At 38.8% G+C, this 21,902-nt stretch overlaps 1 protein-coding gene across 1 annotated transcript in view; it reads left to right on the forward strand.

Annotated features, from left to right (window-relative positions):
- Positions 1–21,902, forward strand: part of OTOA (otoancorin) — a 132,696-nt gene that overhangs the window by 72,279 nt on the left and 38,515 nt on the right. The window contains exons 17-19 of the mRNA XM_053694260.1: positions 126–199; positions 1,690–1,825; positions 12,033–12,223. Of these exons, the coding sequence (XP_053550235.1) occupies positions 126–199; positions 1,690–1,825; positions 12,033–12,223 (401 nt within the window). The remainder of the gene's footprint in view (positions 1–125; positions 200–1,689; positions 1,826–12,032; positions 12,224–21,902) is intronic.

The raw sequence follows: 21,902 nt of genomic DNA on the forward strand, positions 1-21,902 counted from the left end.
ACCTTGGTGTCCTTCACTAAGGTTAGTACTTTGGAAAATGTCCGCCACAGCCTTTGTCTGTGCCTATCCCTGATGTTTGCACTTGTTATTTAATGCTGGCACCAATATATTATTTGATATTTTAGATTAACTGCCTGGCTTGGAAATATTGGAGAGTTTCCAGAGCAACAATTCCTCCATTCCTGCTATCAGTTCTGCCGTAAGTTTGGATCTTCAAAGAGTTTTTACAAATTATTTTTGTTATATTATATTTATGGAAATTGGAAATCTGAACGCATCACTCAGTTCATGTCTAGGCAAAAGAATAGGGTATATTTGATCAGCTATTGCGTTGCAAATAAGTAAATCATCTGCCACCTAGGTCACTCAAATACCACATGGGCGAAACGCGTGAGACATACCTGAGGCATAGGATAGAGCTTAGTGGTGATGATGTGCATAGATTAGAAAAGCATAACTGGGGAATGGGTAGTAAAGGTGTTATCTATCTTTTTAAACATTAAAGTTTTGGGGTAGAGTGCCCCTTTAAAATTAAAATTAGAAGGAAATTCATCCTTGTGCACAGCTAAAATTGCTGCATTACTACTTATTGGCTAATAGAGGCAATGAGGGAATTCTTGCTACAGCTTTACTGGTTATTGCTACAGCTTTACTGGTTAAGAAAGACTGGCTGGTTTTATTTACACAGAAACATTCATTTTTTACATAAAGGGGTAGATTTATTAAGCAGCGGATGCTGCAATCTACCCCCAAAGTTTCAGGTCCACCTGAAACTTAAAGGGACAGTCAACACCAGAATTTTTGTTGTTTTAAAAGCTAGATAATCCCTTAATTACCCATTCCCCAGTATTGCATAACCAACACAGTTATAATTATACACGTTTTACCTCTGTTATTACCTTGTATCTAAGCCTCTGCAGACTGGCCCCTTATTTCAGTTCTTTTGACAGACTTGCATTTTAGCACTGTCTCCATGGTAAATTCACGTGTATGAGCTCAATGTTATCTATATGAAACACATGGACTAATGCCCTCTAGTGGTGAAAAACTGTCAAAATGCATTTAGATTAGAGGCAGCCTTGAAGGTCTAAGAAATTAGCATATGAACCTCTTAGATTTAGCTTTCAACTAAGAATACCAAGAGAACAAAGCAAAATTGTTGATAAAAGTAAATTGGAAAGTTGTTTAAAATTACACGCCCTATCTGATTTATGAAAGTTTTTTTGGACTTGACTGTCCCTTTAAGTTAAGAAGCAGCGGTCGTAAGCCCGCTGCTCCTTAACTCATCCTCCACCTCAGAGGTGGCGGACTGAAATCATCACGATCGGATACGATCGAGATGACTGACACCCCACTGCTAGCGGCCGATTGTCCGCGAATGTGCAGGGGGCAGCATTGCACAAGCAGTTCACTAGAAATCCTTGTGCAATGATAAATGCCGACAGCGTATGCTGTCTGCATTTATCAATGTCGGGTGGACATGATTTGCTACAGTGGATCATGACGGCCCGACACTTGATAAATCAACCCTAATGGCTCTAATATATAATAAAATGTCTGTTCAGATTAGTCAAAAATATATATATTTTTTTTTACATTACTATAATGTGTGTATATATAAATAACAATATATAATTTATTTTTTTTAAGCTATTAAGTACTAATGCATTTGTGCCTTTAAAATTTCAGTTCCACTTATTTTACGTCATATCCAGCTTTCTCTTGCGGATCCTTGTTAAAAAGTCTCAGAAAGACCAATATTGATTATCTGATCATTAATACGCACAAGAAGAACATTATTCTGAACAAAGTAACCCAGTGTCTGGTAAGTTTCTGTATTTGAAAATCTTTCTACTTGATTTTAATATGTTGTATTAGGACACAACCAAATCATGCTCATACTATGAGGCTTATTTATCAAAGGTCTGTTGGACCTGATCCGGCAGTGCGGATCAGGTCCGACAGACATCGCTAAATGCGGAAGAGCAATACGCCCTCCATATTCAGCATTGCATCAGCAGCCAGCAGGGGGGTGTCAATCAACCCAATCGTACTCGATCGGGTTGAATTGTGGCGATCTCTGTCCTCATCAGAGCAGGCGGACAGGGTTATGGAGCAGCGGTCTTTAGACCGCTGCTCCATAACTTGCGTTTCTGGCGAGTCTGAAGACTCGCCAGAAACACGGGCCCTCAAGCTCCATTTGGAGCTTGATAAATGGGCCTCTATGAGTTTTTGTAAGCCCCTAGATGTTTGCATGGGCAAGCTTCAAGGGACAGTAAAGTCATAATTAGATATTCGTGATTTAGGTAGAGCATACAATTTTAAATAACTTTCAAATTTACTTCTATTATTTAATTTGCTTCCTTCTCTTGTTATCCTTTGTTGAAAGGTTAATCTAGGTAAGCTCAGGAGCAGCAAATAACCTAGGTTCCAGCTGCTGATTGGTGGCTGCATATATATACCGATTGTCATTGGCTCACCCATGTGTACAGTTAGAAACCAGTGGTGCATTGCTGCACCTTCAACAAATGATACCAAGAGAATTAAGCAAATTTGATAATAGAAGTCAAGTGTATGTGTTACCTTAATCATAAAAGAACATTTTTGGATTTTATGTCCCTTTAATACATTTTTACAAGTGGGTCTGGTAAATGCAGCCAATCACAGGTCAGCGCTCACTTGCACTCACCAGACCTAGAAAACCCCGGTGTAACACACTGACTTCTGTTACCGTTGTTCATCAAAGGTCTGCAGTGATCTTAAAGGCATGGAAGTAAAAATTAAACTTTCATGATTTCAACAACTGAAAATTTACCTCAATTTACTTCGGTTATCAATTGTACTTCTTTATCATTGCTATTTCTTCAACAAAGGATATCTAAAGAATGAAGCACATTAGATAATAGAAGTAAATTAGAAAATTGTTTAAAATTGTATTCTCTGTCTGAATCATGAAAGAAACGAAATTGGGTTTCATATCCCTTTAATCCCTTACTGACCAGTGACCAGACCATTTTTCAATTTTCTTACCGTTAGGGACCAGGGCTATTTTTACATTTTTGTGTTTGTGTTTAGCTGTAATTTTCCTCTTACTCATTTACAGTACCCACACATATTATATACCGTTTTTCTCGCCATTAAATTGACTTTTTAAAGATATAATTATTCACTTTGCTATTTCCAAACCATTTTTTTTTTTTCAAATTAGCCATTGTAACACTGATATATATCAGGAATCCCTGAATAACCCTTCACATGTATATATTTTTAAGTAGACAACCCAAAGTTTTGATCTAGGCCCAACTTTTTCACAAACTTTAGGTTTCTCACTGAAATTATTTACAAACAGCTTGTGCAATTATGGCACAAATGGTTGTAAATGCTTCTCTGGAATCCCCTTTGCTCAGAAATAGCAGACATTTATGGCTTTGGCGTTGCTTTTAAGTAATTAGAAGGCCGCTAAATGCCACTGCGCACTACACGTGTATTATGCCCAGCAGTGAAGGGGTTGATTAGGTAGCTTGTAGGGAGCTTGTAGGGTTAATTTTAGCTGTAGTGTAGTAAACAACCCAAAATATTGATCTAGGCCCATTTTAGTATATTTCATGCCACCATTTCACCGTCAAATAGAATCAACTAAAAAAAAATTTATTTTACAAGATATGACGAGTCTACGGATTTCATCCTTACTTATGGAATATCGCCTCCTGGTCAGCAGGAGGAGGCAAAGAGCACCACAGCAGAGCTGTATATATAGCTCCTCCCTTCCCTCCCACCCCAGTCATTCTCTTTGCCTGTGTTAGTGATAGGAAGAGGTAAAGTGAGGTGTTAGTTTAGTTTCTTCAATCAAGAGTTTTTTATTTTAAATGGTACCAGTGAGTACTATTTTTCTCAGGGTACACAGCAACCAGAGAAATCTTCATTCAGTGACTCCCTTATTATTTGCTGCCCTGATGATGATGGTCTTAGCAAACATTATCTAAGACCCTGCTTGTTCCCACAGATCGGCTGAAGGTGGTGTAAAGAGCATCTTCATTGTGTGGGACCACATCAGGCTGCGCTCCGCATTGAGGTATGTGCAGTCATTTGCTTCTGGGGAAACTGAGACATATCAGAACAGACTGACATTTATTCCCTATACCGGGGAGGGGTAAGCAGTATGCACAGAGATCAGGAGATGGTGTGCCTGGGATTCCCCTCTCTGTTGGGTGCTATCAACTGTGTTTATTTTTTCAGTAAACTGATGTGTGCTTCACCGAGTGGGTATACTATGTTGTGGGCTGACGCTGGGAGATTGCGGATTGTTCCCCAAGGGTTCTAACGTTATCTGTGGAACTTATGAGACAGGGGGGTGTATGTTTATTTGAGGGGCACATTGGCGGTTCTCTTTATTATAGTTTATGTGTTAAACCGACATTTTTTCTTTCCATGCGGTTTCCTTGCTGGGGAATTGATTTACGCCCACGATGGGCGGGGCCTAGCTTCGTGCGCTTAGCCGCGCAGTTGTCATCCGGATCCTCGATCGGCTGCAGGTCTCTGGGCTCCGGTGTGGCCTAAGTCAGTTTGTGAATGTAACTTTCACAAACAGCTTTGGGAGCGCCGCTCACAGAATATTCAGTGTCTTGTGGGGGCAGGTAGGCGCCACAACAGTGCTGTGGCGAGGTGCAAGTGCCAAAGGTTTGTTAAACCCTTATGCATAGCTAAACTGGGTATACAGAGTAAAAGTAACAAAAGTTTGTTAAACCCTTATGCATAGCTAAACTGGGTATACAGAGTAAAATTTACTGAACGTTTTATAGTGCTCCCTATTGTTGCATAGTTTTGTTGTGGAGCAGAAAAATTATTGCGGTTTTATTTTTTAAAGACACAGTACGCTTGTTTTTTTTTAAAAAAAATTCTATAAGGTTTGGCTTCAAAATTAATTTTAATTGAGTAAAAGACGATCAATATTGCTATTGCTGGTTTGTTTGTCATGGCTGAACTTCAGGAAAGTACATGTTCTATGTGTTTAGATGCCAATGTGGAACCCCCTATTCCTTTTTGTCCCTCATGTACTGAGAGGGCCTTACAATGTAAAGAACACATTTTCTTTAATACAAGTATGTCTAAGGATGATTCTCAGACTGATGAGACTCAGGGTATGACGCAGCTTTCTCCCCAAGCGTCACAACCTTTAACGCCCGCCCAAGTGACGCCGTGTTCCTCAACCGCGTCCACTTCATTCACTCTGCAGGATATAGCTGCAGTTATGTCATCCACTCTTACAGAAGTTTTATCTAAGTTGCAGGCATCCCAACCTGCAAAAACTCATTTCAGGGAGGTGGCTTCACGAGCTACTGCACCCCCCCCCCAAAACATGACATTTTATTATATATCATGCATTTATAACATCACTTTAAACTCCCTTTAAAAAGCTTTTACTTCAAGCAAAAATATTTACAGCAAGTTTAAATGCTGCTTTTTCATATGAATGATAGGAACATTTTAAACACAGTTCTTATTTACATATATTTTCTATAGGGTCACAAATAATCTTACTACACAGGCACTTGTCACCATTCGAACCCTCACTTCACTATAGACCTGAATGACCTCTGTCCTATAAAGAACATACAATTAATTGTTTTATGTAAGTTATACTCGTGCTCAGCTACTTGTGACTGTTATTTTTTCCTGCCTGCTTCTGTTATGCAGCCGATTTTCATATGATCGACTTTAATACAGTTTTTATTGGTGTATTTATGATAAGTTTCCCCCCATTTGGTTAACGTTTTGTAACCAATGAATTATCCTACTTTACACAGACATACAAAGTAACCTAGACACACTCACACAGGCATACAAAGAAACAGACACTCACACAGACATACAGCTAAAGGGAGGAAGAATGTATGAGAGAGATTTGAGATGATACGTTGTAATGTGAAGTAAAGAGGGAGGAAGGGAATCTAGTATGAAAATTAATTAATATGTGTACAACAACATAGTCATAACAATAAAAAGTCACAACATGATCTGACATGTGTCCCAGGCCACTTACTTCAATCCTATGACGTCACTAACTACCGGGTGGTTACCACAGCAACACAGGAAGTGGACCAGTGAATGAAGCAGCCAATCACGAAAATGTAGATCGCACAGCCACACGCACAGTGAGAGTACTCTCAGCCTAGTAACAGAGAGCATGCATAACGATTTGTTTGTGTTAAAGATATGTTGGTTGTATATCAGAAAGCGCCTAATTAAAGGCTATGGGAAATGGGTTTGGGAAATACCGTGTAGGTTTATATTTCAAATATGATTAATTCTCATATGTGTAGGAATGTATTCCGGAATGCTGCATTGAAATATATACAAATTTATTTCTCATACAATTGATTAAAACATATGATTAAAACATACAGTTAAAAACATGGATCCATGTAAAAAGTATACAATTATAATAGGTAACAATCTTGGTTCATAAAAGACAAAAAATTAACATAACAATTCCTAAACTCTCCTCTTAAAAATCTCTAAAAATTCTTACAATATTCTTTAAAACATTTGATTGGGGTATGGTTCGTTGTGGTCCCTAACCGGTTAGTTTGATTTGATATTGTCAAAAACAGTTTCTAGATTTGTTTGTGTTGTCAGATAATTATCACACAAAAAATCGCTATGCACGCTCTGTTAGCTGAAGAAATTAATAAATATATTACCACTTGACTTGGGTTACAGGCTTACAGCTGCCTTCCGGGAGAGTTCAATTGATTTCCGGGAGACTTGGGATGTCTGAAGTTGCCAGTGTTACAAGGCAAACGCAGCAGGTCAGAGGCCCATGTGGCCCCTGCGACTTCTGATGCTTTATTGGCTATCTCCGATATACCTTCCCAGGGCTCTGAATTGGGGGGTAGGGAGGCCCTGCCTGAGGGGGAACTGTCTGACACAGGCAGTGCATTACCCCCACAGATTCGGACGTCATGTCCTTCAGATTTAAACTTGAACACCTCCGTCTTTTACTGCGAGAGGTTTTGGTGACTCTGGATGACTGTGACTCTATTGTGGTCCCACCAGAGAAATTGAGTAAAATGGAAAAATACTTAGAGATCCCTTCTTATTCCGATGTTTTTCTGGTTCCTACGAGAATTTCTGAGATTATTGCTAGGGAATGGAAAAGATCGGGTATCCCGTTCTCCCCTTCCCCTATTTTTAAGAAAATGTACCCTATAACTGACACTGTTCGGGACTCTTGGCAGACGGTCCCTAAGGTGGAGGGAGCTATTTCTACCCTGGCGAAGCGTACAACTATTCCTGTCGAGGACAGTTGTGCTTTCAAAGACCCCATGGATAAGAAGTTGGAGGGTCTTCTCAAAAAACTCTATATTCATCAGGGGTTTTTATTGCAACCGGCGGCCTGCATTGTAACAGTCACGACTGTGGCTGCTTTTTGGTTTGACGCTCTAGAAGAATCTCTTAGAACTGAGACCTCTTTAGAGGAAATACAGGACAGAATTAAGGCGCTGAAGCTAACCAAGTTAGCTGCTAAGAGCTCGGGATTCTCCATCTTAGCACGAAGAGCTTTATAGTTAAAATCTTGGTCTGCGGATGTGTCCTCTAAATCCATGCTTTTGGCTATTCTTTTCAAGGGAAAGACCCTATTCAGGCCTGATTTGAAAGAAATCATCATCTCCTCCCTCAAGACAAAACATCTAAGCAAAGGGGATGACAGAGTAATTTTCTTCCTTTCGTAATTTCAAAGGAGTCCCCCATTCCTCTGCCGCTAATCAGGAAGGGAACTATTCTCAAGCCAAAGACACCTGGAGACCCAACCAGGCTTGGAACAAGGGTAAACAACCCAAGAAGCCCGCTGCTACTCCCAAGACAGCATGAAGGGGCGGCCCCCGATCCGGGATCGGATCTAGTAGGGGGCAGACTTTCTCTCTTTGTCCAGGCTTGGATAAGAGACGTTCAGGATCCATGGACACTAGAAATTGTGTCTCAAGGGTATCAGTTGGAGTTCAAAAATTCCTTCCCAAGGGTAAGGTTTCTTCTTTCACGATTGTCTGTAGACCAGATAAAAAGAGAGGCGTTCTGACGTTGTGTAAAAGACCTCTCCATTATGGGAGTAATTTGTCCCATTCCAATACAGGAACAGGGGCTTTACTAAAATCTTTTTGTGGTTCCAAAAAAAGAGGGAACGTTCCGACCCATTTTAGATCTCAAGAGTCTAAACAAGTTTCTCAGAGTTCCATCCTTCAAGATGGAGACTATTCGGACAATTCTTCCATTGATCCAGGTGGGTCAATATATGACTACCATCCACTTAAAGGATGCATATCTTCATATTCCTATCCACAGAGATCATCACCAGTTCCTGAGGTTTGCTTTTCTAGACAAACATTTTCAATTTGTGGCCCTTCCTTTCGGGCTGGCCACGGCACCCAGGATCTTCACGAAAGTTCTAGGGTCTCTGCTGGCGGTTCTCAGACCGTGGGGCATTGTAGTGGCGCCTTATCTGGATGATATTGTGATCCAGGCATCGTCTTATCAGCTGACAAAGTCTCATACTGACATTGTTCTATCCTTTCTAAGGACTCACGGGTGGAAGGTGAATCTAGAAAAGAGTTCACTAATTCCACAGACAAGGGTTCCTTTCCTGGGAACTCCAATAGACTCTATATCCATGAAAATCTTTTTGACGGAAGTCAGAAAGTTAAAGATTCTGAATACATGCCGATCCCTTCAGTCCAATCCTCGGCCATCAGTGGAGTAGACGCCAGTCTACTAGGATGGGGAGCAGTCTGGAATTCCCTGAAAGCTCAGGTTGTGTGGACTTGGTCGGAGTCTCTACTTCCAATCAATATTCTGGAGTTGAGAGCAATATTCAATGCGCTGCAGGCTTGGCCTCAGTTGGCTTCTGCCAAATTCATCCGATTTCAGTCAGACAACATCACGACTGTGGCTTACATCAATGATCATGGAGGAACAAGGAGTTCCTTAGCGATGACAGACGTATCCAAGATAATTCGGGGGCGGAGGCTCACTCTTGTTATCTGTCAGCAATCTACATCCCAGGAGTGGACAACTGGGAAGTGGATTTTTTGAGCAGACAGACGTTTCATCCAGGGGGAATGGGAACTCCATCCGGAGGTCTTTGCCACCCTGATTCTCAGATGGGGCAGACCGGAGCTGGATCCTATGGCATCTCGTCAGAATGCCAAGCTCCCAAGATACGGATCCAGGTCCAGGGATCCTCAGGTCAAACTGATAGATGCCTTGGCAGTGCCTTGGTCGTTCAACCTAGCTTATGTGTTTCCACTGTTTGCTCTCCTTCCCCGGGTGATTGCTCGGATCAAACAGGAGAGGGTCTCTGTGATTCTCATCGCTCCTGCATGGCCTCGCAGGACTTGGTATGCCGATCTGGTGGACATGTCCTCACCGTGGAAGCTTCCATTGAGGCAGGACCTTCTCATTCAGGGACCCTTCCATCATCCGAATCTAGTTTGACTGCAACTGACTGCTTGGAGATTGAACGCTTGATTTTATCTAAGCGAGGTTTCTCTGATTCGGTCATTGATACCTTGATCCAGGCACGTAAGCCTGTTACTAGGAAGATTTACCATAAGATATGGCGTAAATATCTTTATTGGTGCAAATCCAAGGGCTACTCATGGAGTAAGATTAGGATTCCTAGGATTTTATCTTTTCTCCAAGAAGGATTGGAGAAAGGGTTATCAACAAGTTCCTTAAAGGGACAGATTTCTGCTTTATCTATTTTGTTACACAAACGTGGCAGATATTCCAGATGTTCAATCTTTTTGTCAGGCTCTGACTAGAATCAGGCCTGTGTTTAGACCTATTGCTCCTCCTTGGAGTTTGAATTTAGTTCTTAAAGTTCTTCAAGGGCTTCCGTTCGAACCTATGCATTCCATAGATATTAAGTTGTTATCTTGGAAAGTTTTATTTTTGGTTGCTATTTCTTCTGCTCGCAGAGTTTCTGAGCTTTCGGCATTACAATGTGATTCTCCTTACCTTATTTTTCATTCTGATTAGGTAGTGTTACGTACCAAACCTGGTTTTCTTCCTAAGGTTGTTTCCAGCAAAAATATTAATCAGGAAATTATTGTTCCTTCATTGTGTCCTAATTCTTCTTCAAAGAAGGAGCGTCTGTTACATAACTTGGACATTGTTCCGTGCCCTGAAGTTTTACTTACAGGCGACTAAGGAATTTCGTCAATCATCTTCATTATTTGTTGTCTTTTCTGGGAAACGTAGGGGTCAGAAAGCTACGGCTACCTCTCTCTCTTTCTGGCTGAAGAGTATCATCCGTTTTGCATATGAGACTGCTGGACAGCAGCCTCCTGAAAGAATTTCAGCTCATTCGACTAGGGCTGTGGCTTCCTCATGGGCATTTAAAAATGATGCTTCTGTTGAACAGACTTGCAAGGCTGCAACTTTTTCCAAATTTTCCAAATTTTATACTTTTGCCTCGTCCGAGGCTGTTTTTGGGAGAAAGGTTCTTCAAGCAGTGGTGCCTTCCGTTTAGGTTCCTATCTTGTCCCTCCCTTTCATCCGTGTCCTATAGCTTTGGTATTGTATCCCATAAGTAAGGATGAAATCCGTGGACTCGTCATATCTTGTAAAAGAAAAGGAAATTTATGCTTACCTGATAAATTTATTTCTTTTACGATATGATGAGTCCACGGCCCACCCTGTCATTTTCTAAGACAGGTCTTTATTTTTGTTAAACTTCAGTCACCTCTGCACCTTGGCTTTTCCTTTCTCTTCCTAACTTTGGTCGAATTACTGGAGTGGGAGGGAAGGGAGGAGCTATATATACAGCTCTGCTGTGGTGCTATTTGCCTCCTCCTGCTGACCAGGAGGCAATATCCCATAAGTAAGGATGAAATCCGTGGACTCGTCATATCGTAAATAAATAAATTTATCAGGTAAGCATAAATTTCCTTTTTTCACTAACTTTAGGTTTCTTACTGAAATTATTTATAAACAGCTTGTGCAATAATGACACAAATGGTTGTAAATGCTTCTCTGGGATCCCCTTTGCTCAGAAATAGCAGACTTATATGGCTTTGGCGTTGCTTTTTGGTAATTAAAAAGGCTGCTAAATGCCGCTGCGCACCACACTTGTATTATGCCCAGCGGTTAAGGGGTTAATTAGGTAGCTTGTAGGGTTAATTTTAGCTTTAGTGTAGAGATCAGCCTCCCACCTAACACATCCCACCCCCTGATCCCTCCCTGACCCCCGTCAAACAGATATCTTCCCTCCCCCACCTCACAATTGTCACCGCCATCTTAAGTACTGGCAGAAAGTCTGCCAGTACTAAAATAAAAAGCTTTTTTTTTAGTTATTTTTTTATATTGATTCTGCAGTGTTGGATCCCCCCTTAGCCCCCAACCTCCCTGATCCCCCCCTTACAACCCTCTAACCCTCCCCCTCTGTCTGCCAGTACCCATATTGCCAAAAAAAATGTGTTTTATTATTTTTTTATATATAATAAAACATTTTCTGTAGTGTAGCTGCCCCCCTCAATACCCTCCCCCCCCCCAGATCCCTTGCCCAACATTTATTCCCCCCTTCCCTCTCCCTCCTTCCCATACATTTAAAATAAATTTATGTAAATGTGGCGCACGGGTACATGCACGCCCCCCCTCGCCGCATCACGCACACTTCTAAGTGACCGGATACGTAATTACCAAACGATGGGCCACCCCCCCCCCCGCCTCCCTGCTACAGCTCCCACCCACCAACGATCAGCACCATTGATGGGTAAAAAAGGGTATTGCAGTGATGCCTCAATATCGAGGCATCACTGCAATACCCTGATCACCATTGCTTCCAGTGCTTGAAACCCCAGAGAACGTGTCAGGCATGTCCTTGGTCCTTAACTGTATTTTTTTGTAGGACGTGCCTGACACGTCCTTGGTCATTAAGGGGTTAATGACACTTTAAAATGTTTAACTAAAACTCATTGAAAAATGTCACAAGTTTGTGAATGTGACAGTAACTCTGTTAATCGTATGTTTTACAGAACGGCTCTATTACTGATATTTATCAGCTGGACAAGCTTGGAAACCTCATATGTCACCTGTCCCCGAGCATTATACAGACCGGCATATCCAACAGTATCATAGGGATGGCTTTAAATCAGTTCATGCTTTGTGCCAACCTCAGCCATGAACAAAATGTACAAATTAAATCTAGACTCCTGGAGCACTATGGGTAAGTAGGATGTGCTCATCTTGTATATTTGTATTTGCAAATATTCAGATAGAACATGCAATTTGAAACTACTTTCCAAAGTAATTCTATTATCGAATTAGCTTTATTCTCTTGGTATCCTTTGTTGAAAGAGTAGCAGTGCAGCCACCAATCAGCAGCTTCTGAGTCTACGTAGGTATACTTTTTTAACAAAGGATACAAAGACAATTAAATTAGACCACAGAACTAAATTGCATGTTCTATCGGAATCATGAAAGAAAAAAAATGTGTTTCATGTCCCTTTAAATGCTGCTCCTCTAAGTATCCTTTGTTGAAACATATCTCCTTTCCATGAGGGCATACTAAGGTAGGCTCAGGAGTGTGCATGTAACATTTAGCCACCAATCAGGAAGAGCTACCCAGGTGCTAAACCAAAAATGGGCCGTCTCCAAAACTAACATTCCTGCTTTTTTACATAAAGATTCCAAGAGAACGAAGAAAAACCGATAATAGGAGTAAATTAGAAAGTTGCTTAAAATTGCTGCTCTATCTGAATCATTAAAGAAAACATTTGGCTTTCATATCCCTTTAATATATTTTATAGCCTCTATGATTGCCTGTCTCTAAGCCCCTGCAGGCTGCCCCTTATCTAGTGGTGTTTTGTTAGCTAAAATGCACAATTTTAAAAAGCTAATAAAAAAGCACTGAGATAAGGAGGCAGTGTGCAGAGGCTTAGATACGATCCGATATAAATCGTCGCCCGCAAAAGCTGGCGACGCCAACATTTGCGCTGGTTTGGTATCCTATATACGGCGTAACTTAGAAGTTACGCGCGTATATTTCTGCCGTCGCCCATAGTTTTTTGGGCCATAGGCAGGTATACCAAACCAGCGCAGTTTGGTATCCAATATACAGCGTAAGTCTTACTCCATTTTCACCTCGCCACAAAAAGCAGCCGGAAGAAGCCTTACGCTGACTATTGGAGCCCCGTAACTCCCTAAACTACCTGCTAAATAAACCTAACACCTAACGCATGCGCATTGTCTATCTAGCTGTCAACCGCGATCTGCTAAATAAAACCTAACACCTAACGCATGCGCAATGTCTATCTACCTGTCAACCGCGATCCCCCGCCGCAATCCCTAATAAAGTTATTAACCCTAAACCGCCGCTCCCAGACCCCGCCGCCATCTACATAAACTAACCCCCTACTGTGAGCCCCTAAAACCGTCACCATCTAACTGATCTATCCCCTAATGTGAACCCCTAAAACCGCCGCCATCTACCTTATCTATCCCCTAATGTGAACCCCTTACACCGCCGCCATCTACCTTATCTATCCCCTAATCTGACCCCTTACACCGCCACCACCTATATAAAAATGATTAACCCCTAATCTAATACCCCTATACCGCCACCAGCTATATTAATATTATTAACCCCTAATCTAATCCCCCTAAAGTAATAAGCTCTATTACCAGCCCTTAAAAGGGCCTTTTGCGGGGCTTTGCCCCAAAGTAAACAGCTCTTTTGCCCTATAACCTGCCCTCCCTACACCGCCGCCACCTATATTAATAGTATTAACCCCTAATGTAAGCCCCTTACACCGCCGCCATCTATATTAAAATTATTAACCCCTAATTTAATCTACCTACCCCGCCGCCAGCTATATTATCTATATTAACCTTAAGTATATTATAGTTAATATAGTTATTACATTATATATATTAACTATATTAACCCTAATTATATTAGGGTTAATATAGTTAATATAGTTACTATAGTTAGGCTTACCATACGTCCCGTTTTTACCGGGATTGTCCCTGTTTTGAGCCCCTGTCCCAGTGTCCCACCCGTTTTTACATTTTGTCCCGGCCGCCGGTGTTCTACTGTCATCCAGCGTTTTGCGCATGCGCTGCCTTTTACAGGTGTCTCACTCTGCTCTCTGCTGCCTGTCGGAATGTGCGACCGTGACGTCACCACAACAGACGGGTCGCAGAATCCGACAGATAGCTTGTGTTCCACTGCTCCGCCTCTTCTTCATCCTATGTTTTAGGCGCCAGTTCTGAAAAAGCATCGTGCGGCTGCACACTGTCTGTGACTAGACTGTCAGACTGTCTGTGTGTGCAGCGGTAGAAAAAAAAAACATTTTTGAATCTGATTCTTGCAGCAGCTTGCCGATCTTCTTGAGCCTGGTAAGGTAACTTGAGGATAATTTTTAAATAAGTTAAATAAAATAACATAAGTATATCTGTGTCGTTTTTTACTACTTACTAAGTCTATACCAGTGGCAGTTACTAAGTTAGAAACTGCCACTGGTATAGACTTAGTTACTAACAGCTAGGCTATGTGTTGATTGTAATATGTACAATCAAGTCAAGTTATATTATTTTATTTATATTTATTTATAATATTTATATTATGATATGATATTTGCTGTGTAATTTATATAATTATTGCTTCTGGGGTCACTGATCAATCATCATTAATTATAATTTATGGTAATATTGTGCTGCTGGTCATTAATTATGTTAATATAAAATTGTGCTGCTGGGGTCATCATCATTAAATTAATGATGATGATGACCCCAGCAGCACAATTATATTAACATAATTAATGATGATGATCCCAGCAGCACAATTAAATTAACATAATGATGATGATGACCCCAGCAGCACAATTAAATTAACATAATTAATGATGATGACCTCAGCAACACAATTATATTACCATAATTAATGTAATTAATTATGTTAATATAATTGTGCTGCTGGGGTCATTAATCATCATTAATTGTGTTAATTTAATTGTGCTGTTGGGATCATCATCATTAATTGTGTTAATATAATTGTGCTGCTGGGGTCATCATCATTAATTATGTTAATTTAATTGTGCTGCTGGGGTCATTAATTATGTTAATATAATTGTGCTGCTGGGGTCATCATCATTAATTGTGTTTATATAATTGTGCTGCTGGGGTCATCATCATTAATTATGTTGAAGGGCCAAAATAAACTTTCATGATTCAGATAGGGCATGTAATTTTAAACAATTTTCCAATTTACTTTTATCACCAATTTTGCTTTGTTCTCTTGGTATTCTTAGTTGAAAGTTTAACCTAGGAGGTTCATATGCTAATTTCTTAGACCTTGAAGGCCACCTCTTTTCAGAATGCATTTTAACAGTTTTTCACCACTAGAGGGTGTTAGTTCATGTGTTTCATATAGATAACACTGTGCTTGTGCACGTGAAGTTATCTGGGAGCAGGCACTGATTGGCTAAACTGCAAGTCTATCAAAATAACTGAAATAAAGGGGCAGTTTGCAGAGGCTTAGATACAAGATAATCACAGAGGTAAAAAGTACATTAATATAACTGTGTTGGTTATGCAAAACTGGGGAATGGGTAATAAAGGGATTATCTATCTTTTAAAACAATAAAAAGTCTGGTGTAGACTGTCCTTTTAATATAATTGTGCTGCTGGGGTCATCATTAATTGTTAATATAATTGTGCTGCTGGGGTCATCATTAATTGTGTTAATATAATTGTGCTGCTGGGGTCATCATCATTAATAATGGCAATATAATTATGCTGCTGGGGTCATCATGAATTGTGTTAATTGTGCTGCTGGGGTCATCATGAATTGTGTTAATTGTGCTGCTGGGGTCATCATTAATTGTGTTAATTGTGCTGCTGGGGTCATCATCCATTAATTGTGTCAATTGTGTTGCTGGGGTCTTCATAATTTATTATGGTTATATTGTGCTGCTAGGGTCATCATCATTAATTATTTATAAATAAATAATTAAATAACAAAATCATTTTGTTTGAGTAACTCAGCAATGTCAAACAATGGAACAATACTTTTGTGTGGGCTACTGTGCAAGAAGCTATGTATTTTTCAACTGGGGAGTGTAATGTTGCTCAAAGCAGGCTTGTTGAAATAATACTAATAAATAAATAATACTTATCTTATTAACTATTATAATAACAGTAACAGCACACACTTACTATTTAATGACCCCAGCAGCATACAATTATTTAATTTAAATAATAATGGTTTGCTGCGGGGGTCATTAAATAATAATGGTTTGCTGCGGGGGTCATTAAATAATAATGGTTTGCTGCGGGAGTCATTAAAGGGACACTGTACCCAAATTTTTTCTTTCTTGATTCAGATAGAGCATGAAATTTTAAGCAACTTTCTAATTTACTCCTATTATCAAATTTTCTTTATTCTCTTGGTATCTTTATTTGAAATGCAAGAATCTAAGTTTAGATGCCGGCACATTTTTGGTGAACAACCTGGGTTGTCCTTGCTGATTGGTGGAAAAAATTCATCCACCAATCAAAAAGTGCTGTCCAGAGTTCTTAACCCAAAAAAGCTTAGATGGCTTTTATTTCAAATACAGATAGCAAGAGAATGAAGAAAAATTGATAATAGGAGTAAATTAGAAAGTTGCTTAAAATTGCATGCTCTATCTAAATCACAAAAGAAAAAAATTGGGTTCAGTGTCCCTTTAAATAATAATGGTTTGCTGCGGGGGTCATTAAATAATAATGGTTTGCTGTCATGTTCATTAAATAAGGGTGTGCTGCTGGGGTAATTAAATAATAAGGGTGTGCTGCTATTTTCATTAAATAATAAGGGTGTGCTGCTATTTTCATTAAATAATAAGGGTGTGCTGCTATGTTCATTAAATAATAAGGGTGTGCTGCTGGGGTAATTAAATAAGAGTGTGCTGCTTGGGTCATGAAATAATTAATAAGGGTGTGCTTATAAGGTAACCTTGATTTTGGACATGAATTTAAAGAGGTATGAAATATTTTTTTTCTTTCATGATTCAGATAGAGCATATAATTTTTACCAACTTTCCAATTTACATCTATAATTAAATTTCCTTAATTTTCTTTGTATCCTTTGTGAAGGAGCAGCTATCTGGTAAGTCAATGACAAGAGGCATATTGTGCAGCCACCAATCAGATAGCTCCTTGTTGTGTATTGCTACCTCTGAGCCTATCTAGGTATACAAGTAAAATGGAAAGGCATTGATTCCAAAGGCCAGGAAAGCAAAGATCTGATTTAGTTGAGATGTTCACTAAATTTTTGTGTATTAATTCCTGTTTATTCTTGTTATTATTTCATTATTCTATATTTTCAAAGTGACCCCCTCAGCCACATATATTGGTATAGGAGGGAAGCACCTGGTGCTTTCCCATTTATACTTAACACCTCCCCTTCTGCTCAGCAGGTGAAGGGTTTTTTTACCGAATCCTTCCACCCAGCTATTGGTGACTAGAAGGGTTTTTGAGAGGTCAGCACTCAGACTCGCCATGTATTTGTACTGAGAGAACCTTGGTAGTAATGATTTAATGAATATATTTATATTTTCTTTTCAGAATAATTTTGACACTTTGGAGTGTAGTGTAGTGTAGTGTAGTGTTTGCCAGGAGCCACAATCTTGGAGATTTACAGGTAAGACTTTAATGAAGTGGTTGCAAATGATCTTTCATTTGAACTTTGCTCACCACTTATATTTATATATATATTTATATTTTCTTTTCAGAATAATTTTGACACTTTGGAGTGTAGTGTAGTGTAGTGTTCGCAGGAGCCACGATCTTGGAGATTTACAGGTAAGACTTTAATGAAGTGGTTGCAAAGGATCTTTCATTTGAACTTTGCTCACCACTTATATTTATATATATATTTATATTTTCTTTTCAGAATAATTTTGACACTTTGGAGTGTAGTTTAGTGTAGTGTTTGCAGGAGCCACGATCTTGGAGATTTACAGGTAAGACTTTAATGAAGTGGTTGCAAAGGATCTTTCATTTGAACTTTGCTCACCACTTATATTTATATATATATTTATATTTTCTTTTCAGAATAATTTTGACACTTTGGCGTGTAGTTTAGTGTAGTGTTCGCAGGAGCCACGATCTTGGAGATTTACAGGTAAGACTTTAATGAAGTGGTTGCAAAGGATCTTTCATTTGAACTTTGCTCACCACTTATATTTATATATATATATTTATATTTTCTTTTCAGAATAATTTTGACACTTTGGAGTGTAGTTTAGTGTAGTGTTTGCAGGAGCCACGATCTTGGAGATTTACAGGTAAGACTTTAATGAAGTGGTTGCAAAGGATCTTTCATTTGAACTTTGCTCACCACTTATATTTATATATATATATTTATATTTTCTTTTCAGAATAATTTTGACACTTTGGAGTGTAGTTTAGTGTAGTGTTTGCAGGAGCCACGATCTTGGAGATTTACAGGTAAGACTTTAATGAAGTGGTTGCAAAGGATCTTTCATTTGAACTTTGCTCACCACTCACTAACCCTTCTTTTCTACAGGAGTGCACCAGATAGTGAGCTGCTGGTCGTAGCCTCAGGCATCCCACAGCTCTACTTAATCTAATGTGAAGCCTACCATAGAGACAAAGAAGCTGAGGTGCTGAGGGGGAACACTTAGGACTTTGCACAGTGGTCACAGCTCATGTGCAAGAGACTGTTGACATTCACAAAATTTTGAACTTTACTTTGGCAAAGATTTTGTAGTTTTATTTGTAGTTTTAAATTTCTAATTTAATATGCCGAAAAGAGCATGCACATTTACCAAAGAACTAGAACAGGAATACCCTTTTTTAAAAAAGCTTTCTTTGGACAGGGTAAAATGTGATCATTGTCTTGCAGTGTTCTCGGTGTCGCACGGAGGGAGGTCTGATATTAAAAACCATTTGCAAACTCAAAAACACAAGGTGAGTGTTGCCTCAGTTGCTACATCATCACGAGTAGATAGTTTTTTTAAAAGCTCAGAAACAACCGAATTGGAACTTCTCGTTGCCGCTAAAGAAGCTACCTTTGCTTTTCACACAGTTTCCCATGACTTGAGTTTCAAGACATCTGACTGTTCGTCAAAGTTGGTCTCAAAATTCTTTGAGCCAAAATTTCATCTGGCACGAACAAAATGTGAAGCAGTGATTTTGAATGTTATTGCACCAATGGCCAAATCTGAACTTACTGAAGACCTAGCAGTGGCAAATTTTGTCACAATTTCTATGGATGCTTCAAATAGAAAAGATGTAAAAATGATACCTTTCATGATTCGATACTATATACCTGGTCAAGGGGTACAAGTCAAATTTTTAGATATGCAAACTGTTCCTGGTGAGACGGCTGAGATCTTGACTGATGCCTTATTCTCGGTTATTGACAAATACGGGTTAAACGAAAAAGTTGTTGGATTTTGTGGAGACAATTGTAACACAAATTTTGGCGGTGTAAAACGAAAAGGCAAGAACAATGTTTTTAGCCGATTAAAAGCTAAACTAGCAAGGGACCTTGTTGGCATTGGCTGTGGTGCACACATTGTGCACAACTGTCTCCAAACAGCTGTTGACGTATTACCAATTGACATTGAAGCACTTGTTGTCAAAATTTTTAAATATTTTCACATATACACAGTTCGTGTAACTCATTTAAAGGAATTTTGTGACTTTGTCGGAGTGGAATACAAAAAACTATTACAACATGGTAATACCAGATTTTTGTCAATGCTGCCAGCAGTTGAAAGAATTCTTTACATTTTTGAGGGCTTGAAATCCTACTTTTGTTCTGAAGAACACTGCCCAGAATTGATAAAACAATTCTTTGACAATGAGTGTGGTGAAATATATTTATGGTTTGTACACGGGCAACTTAGCCTTTTCAACAAAGTGATTTTGGTCATGGAAAAGAACAATGCCAGTGCAGCAGATGTCACACTAGAAATGCAAACATTGATTACAAATATCAATGAACGGAAACAGTGTGAATTTATACCTCAAGGAGCAAAGGCTTTGCTGAGAAAACTTGAAGAAAATGGTGGTAACATTGAAAAAGTGAAGGGAGAATTTGAAAGATTTTATGAAAGATGTCTTTCATACCTAGACCTATGGAAGGAAAGCTTTGGACAGGCAGAAGACTTTGTCTGGTTAAATTCTGGAGACATATCTTGGCCAACTGTTGAAGAGTCTGCAGTTACGATAAATAAAAAGATAGGCAAGCAAGCAATAAACATTGATCAATTATTTGATGAGGTGGTTATTGCTAAGAGCTTTTGGGCTTCTAGGGAAGAAATTTGGCCAATACAAAATTTTAATTATGAAGAAAAGTGGAAAGATTTTTTTGTCCATTGCAAAGAAAAAAACATATTGGTACAAAATCTTAATGCTTTAGTAGAATACATTCTTTGTCTTCCTGGTACTTCTGCACCAGTTGAACGAGTGTTTTCTATAATTAATAATGTATGGTCAGAAGACAGGGGTCAAATGTTGGAAGCTACAGTCAGGGGTCTTTTGATGGTTAAAATAAATTTGCCTTTAAGCTGTTTAGAGTTTTATGAAAAAATTAAAAGAAACAAACAATTTCTCAGAAAAGTTGTTTCAAGTGAAAAATATGGAAGTACTAGTGATTGAATAAAATATTACCTGTCAAGAAAAATATGTTGAATCACCACATCTGGGCCTCAAATTCACCAAACAGATATATTTCACTTTGATTTTATTGTTATGGTTTTATTTTTCTGTTAACAAAAGGGAGAGTGTATTGCATTGCATTTTCGATTATTAAGTCATTTTATCTATGGGGTGCAGCAGCATAGAGACACATCCTAAGGAGGATTTTGCAAGTTCTTAATGTTGCACTAAGTGTTTTTTTGTTTTACATTACCTCCTGACTAATAAAATGTTTTTTTGAAAAAAAGAGTTTAGTTTCTTATTTTTAACTGTCAAATTTATCTTTAACTTAAAAATTAGTTCCGGTCGGCAAATGCCCCGCCCTTGGCCGCGCCCCTGACCACACCCCTGACCACACCCCCGCTGGCACTGCGCCAGGTGGTCCCAGTTTCACCTCTAAAAATTATGGTAAGCCTAACTATAGTATTTATATTAACTATATTAACTCTATCTAACCCTAACACCCCTAACTAAATTCTTATTAAATAAATCTATTATTAATATTATAAACTAAAATATTCCTATTTAAATCTAAATACTTACCTATAAAATAAACCCTAAGATAGCTACAATATAATTAATAATTACATTGTAGCTATGTTAGGGTTTATATTTATTTTACAGGTAAATTGTTAATTATTTTAACTAGGTATAATAGCTATTAAATAGTTATTAACTATTTAATAGCTACCTAGTTAAAATAATTACCCAATTACCTGTAAAATAAATCCTAACCTAAGTTACAAATACACCTACACTATCAATAAATTAAATAAACTACAGATATCTATCTAAAAATACAATTAAATAAACTAAACTAAATTACAAAAACAAACAAACACTAAATTACAAAAAATAAAAAAAAGATTACAAGATTTTTAAGCTAATTACACGTATTCTAAGCCCCCTAATAAAATAATAAACCCCCAAAATAAAAAAATGCCCTACCCTATTCTAAATTAAACAAGTTCAAAGCTTTTTTTACCTTACCAGCCCTTAAAAGGGCCTTTTGCGGGGCATGCCCCAAAGAAAACTGCTCTTTTGCCTGGAAAAAAAAACCACAATACCACCCCCCAACATTACAACCCACCACCCACATACCCCTAATCTAAACCAAACCCCCCTTAAATAAACCTAACACTACCCCCCTGAAGATCTCCCTACCTTGTATTCACCCCGCCGGGCAGAACTCT

This window comes from Bombina bombina, chromosome 11 (assembly GCF_027579735.1).
Source record: "Bombina bombina isolate aBomBom1 chromosome 11, aBomBom1.pri, whole genome shotgun sequence".
NCBI classification, from domain to species: Eukaryota; Metazoa; Chordata; class Amphibia; order Anura; family Bombinatoridae; genus Bombina; species Bombina bombina.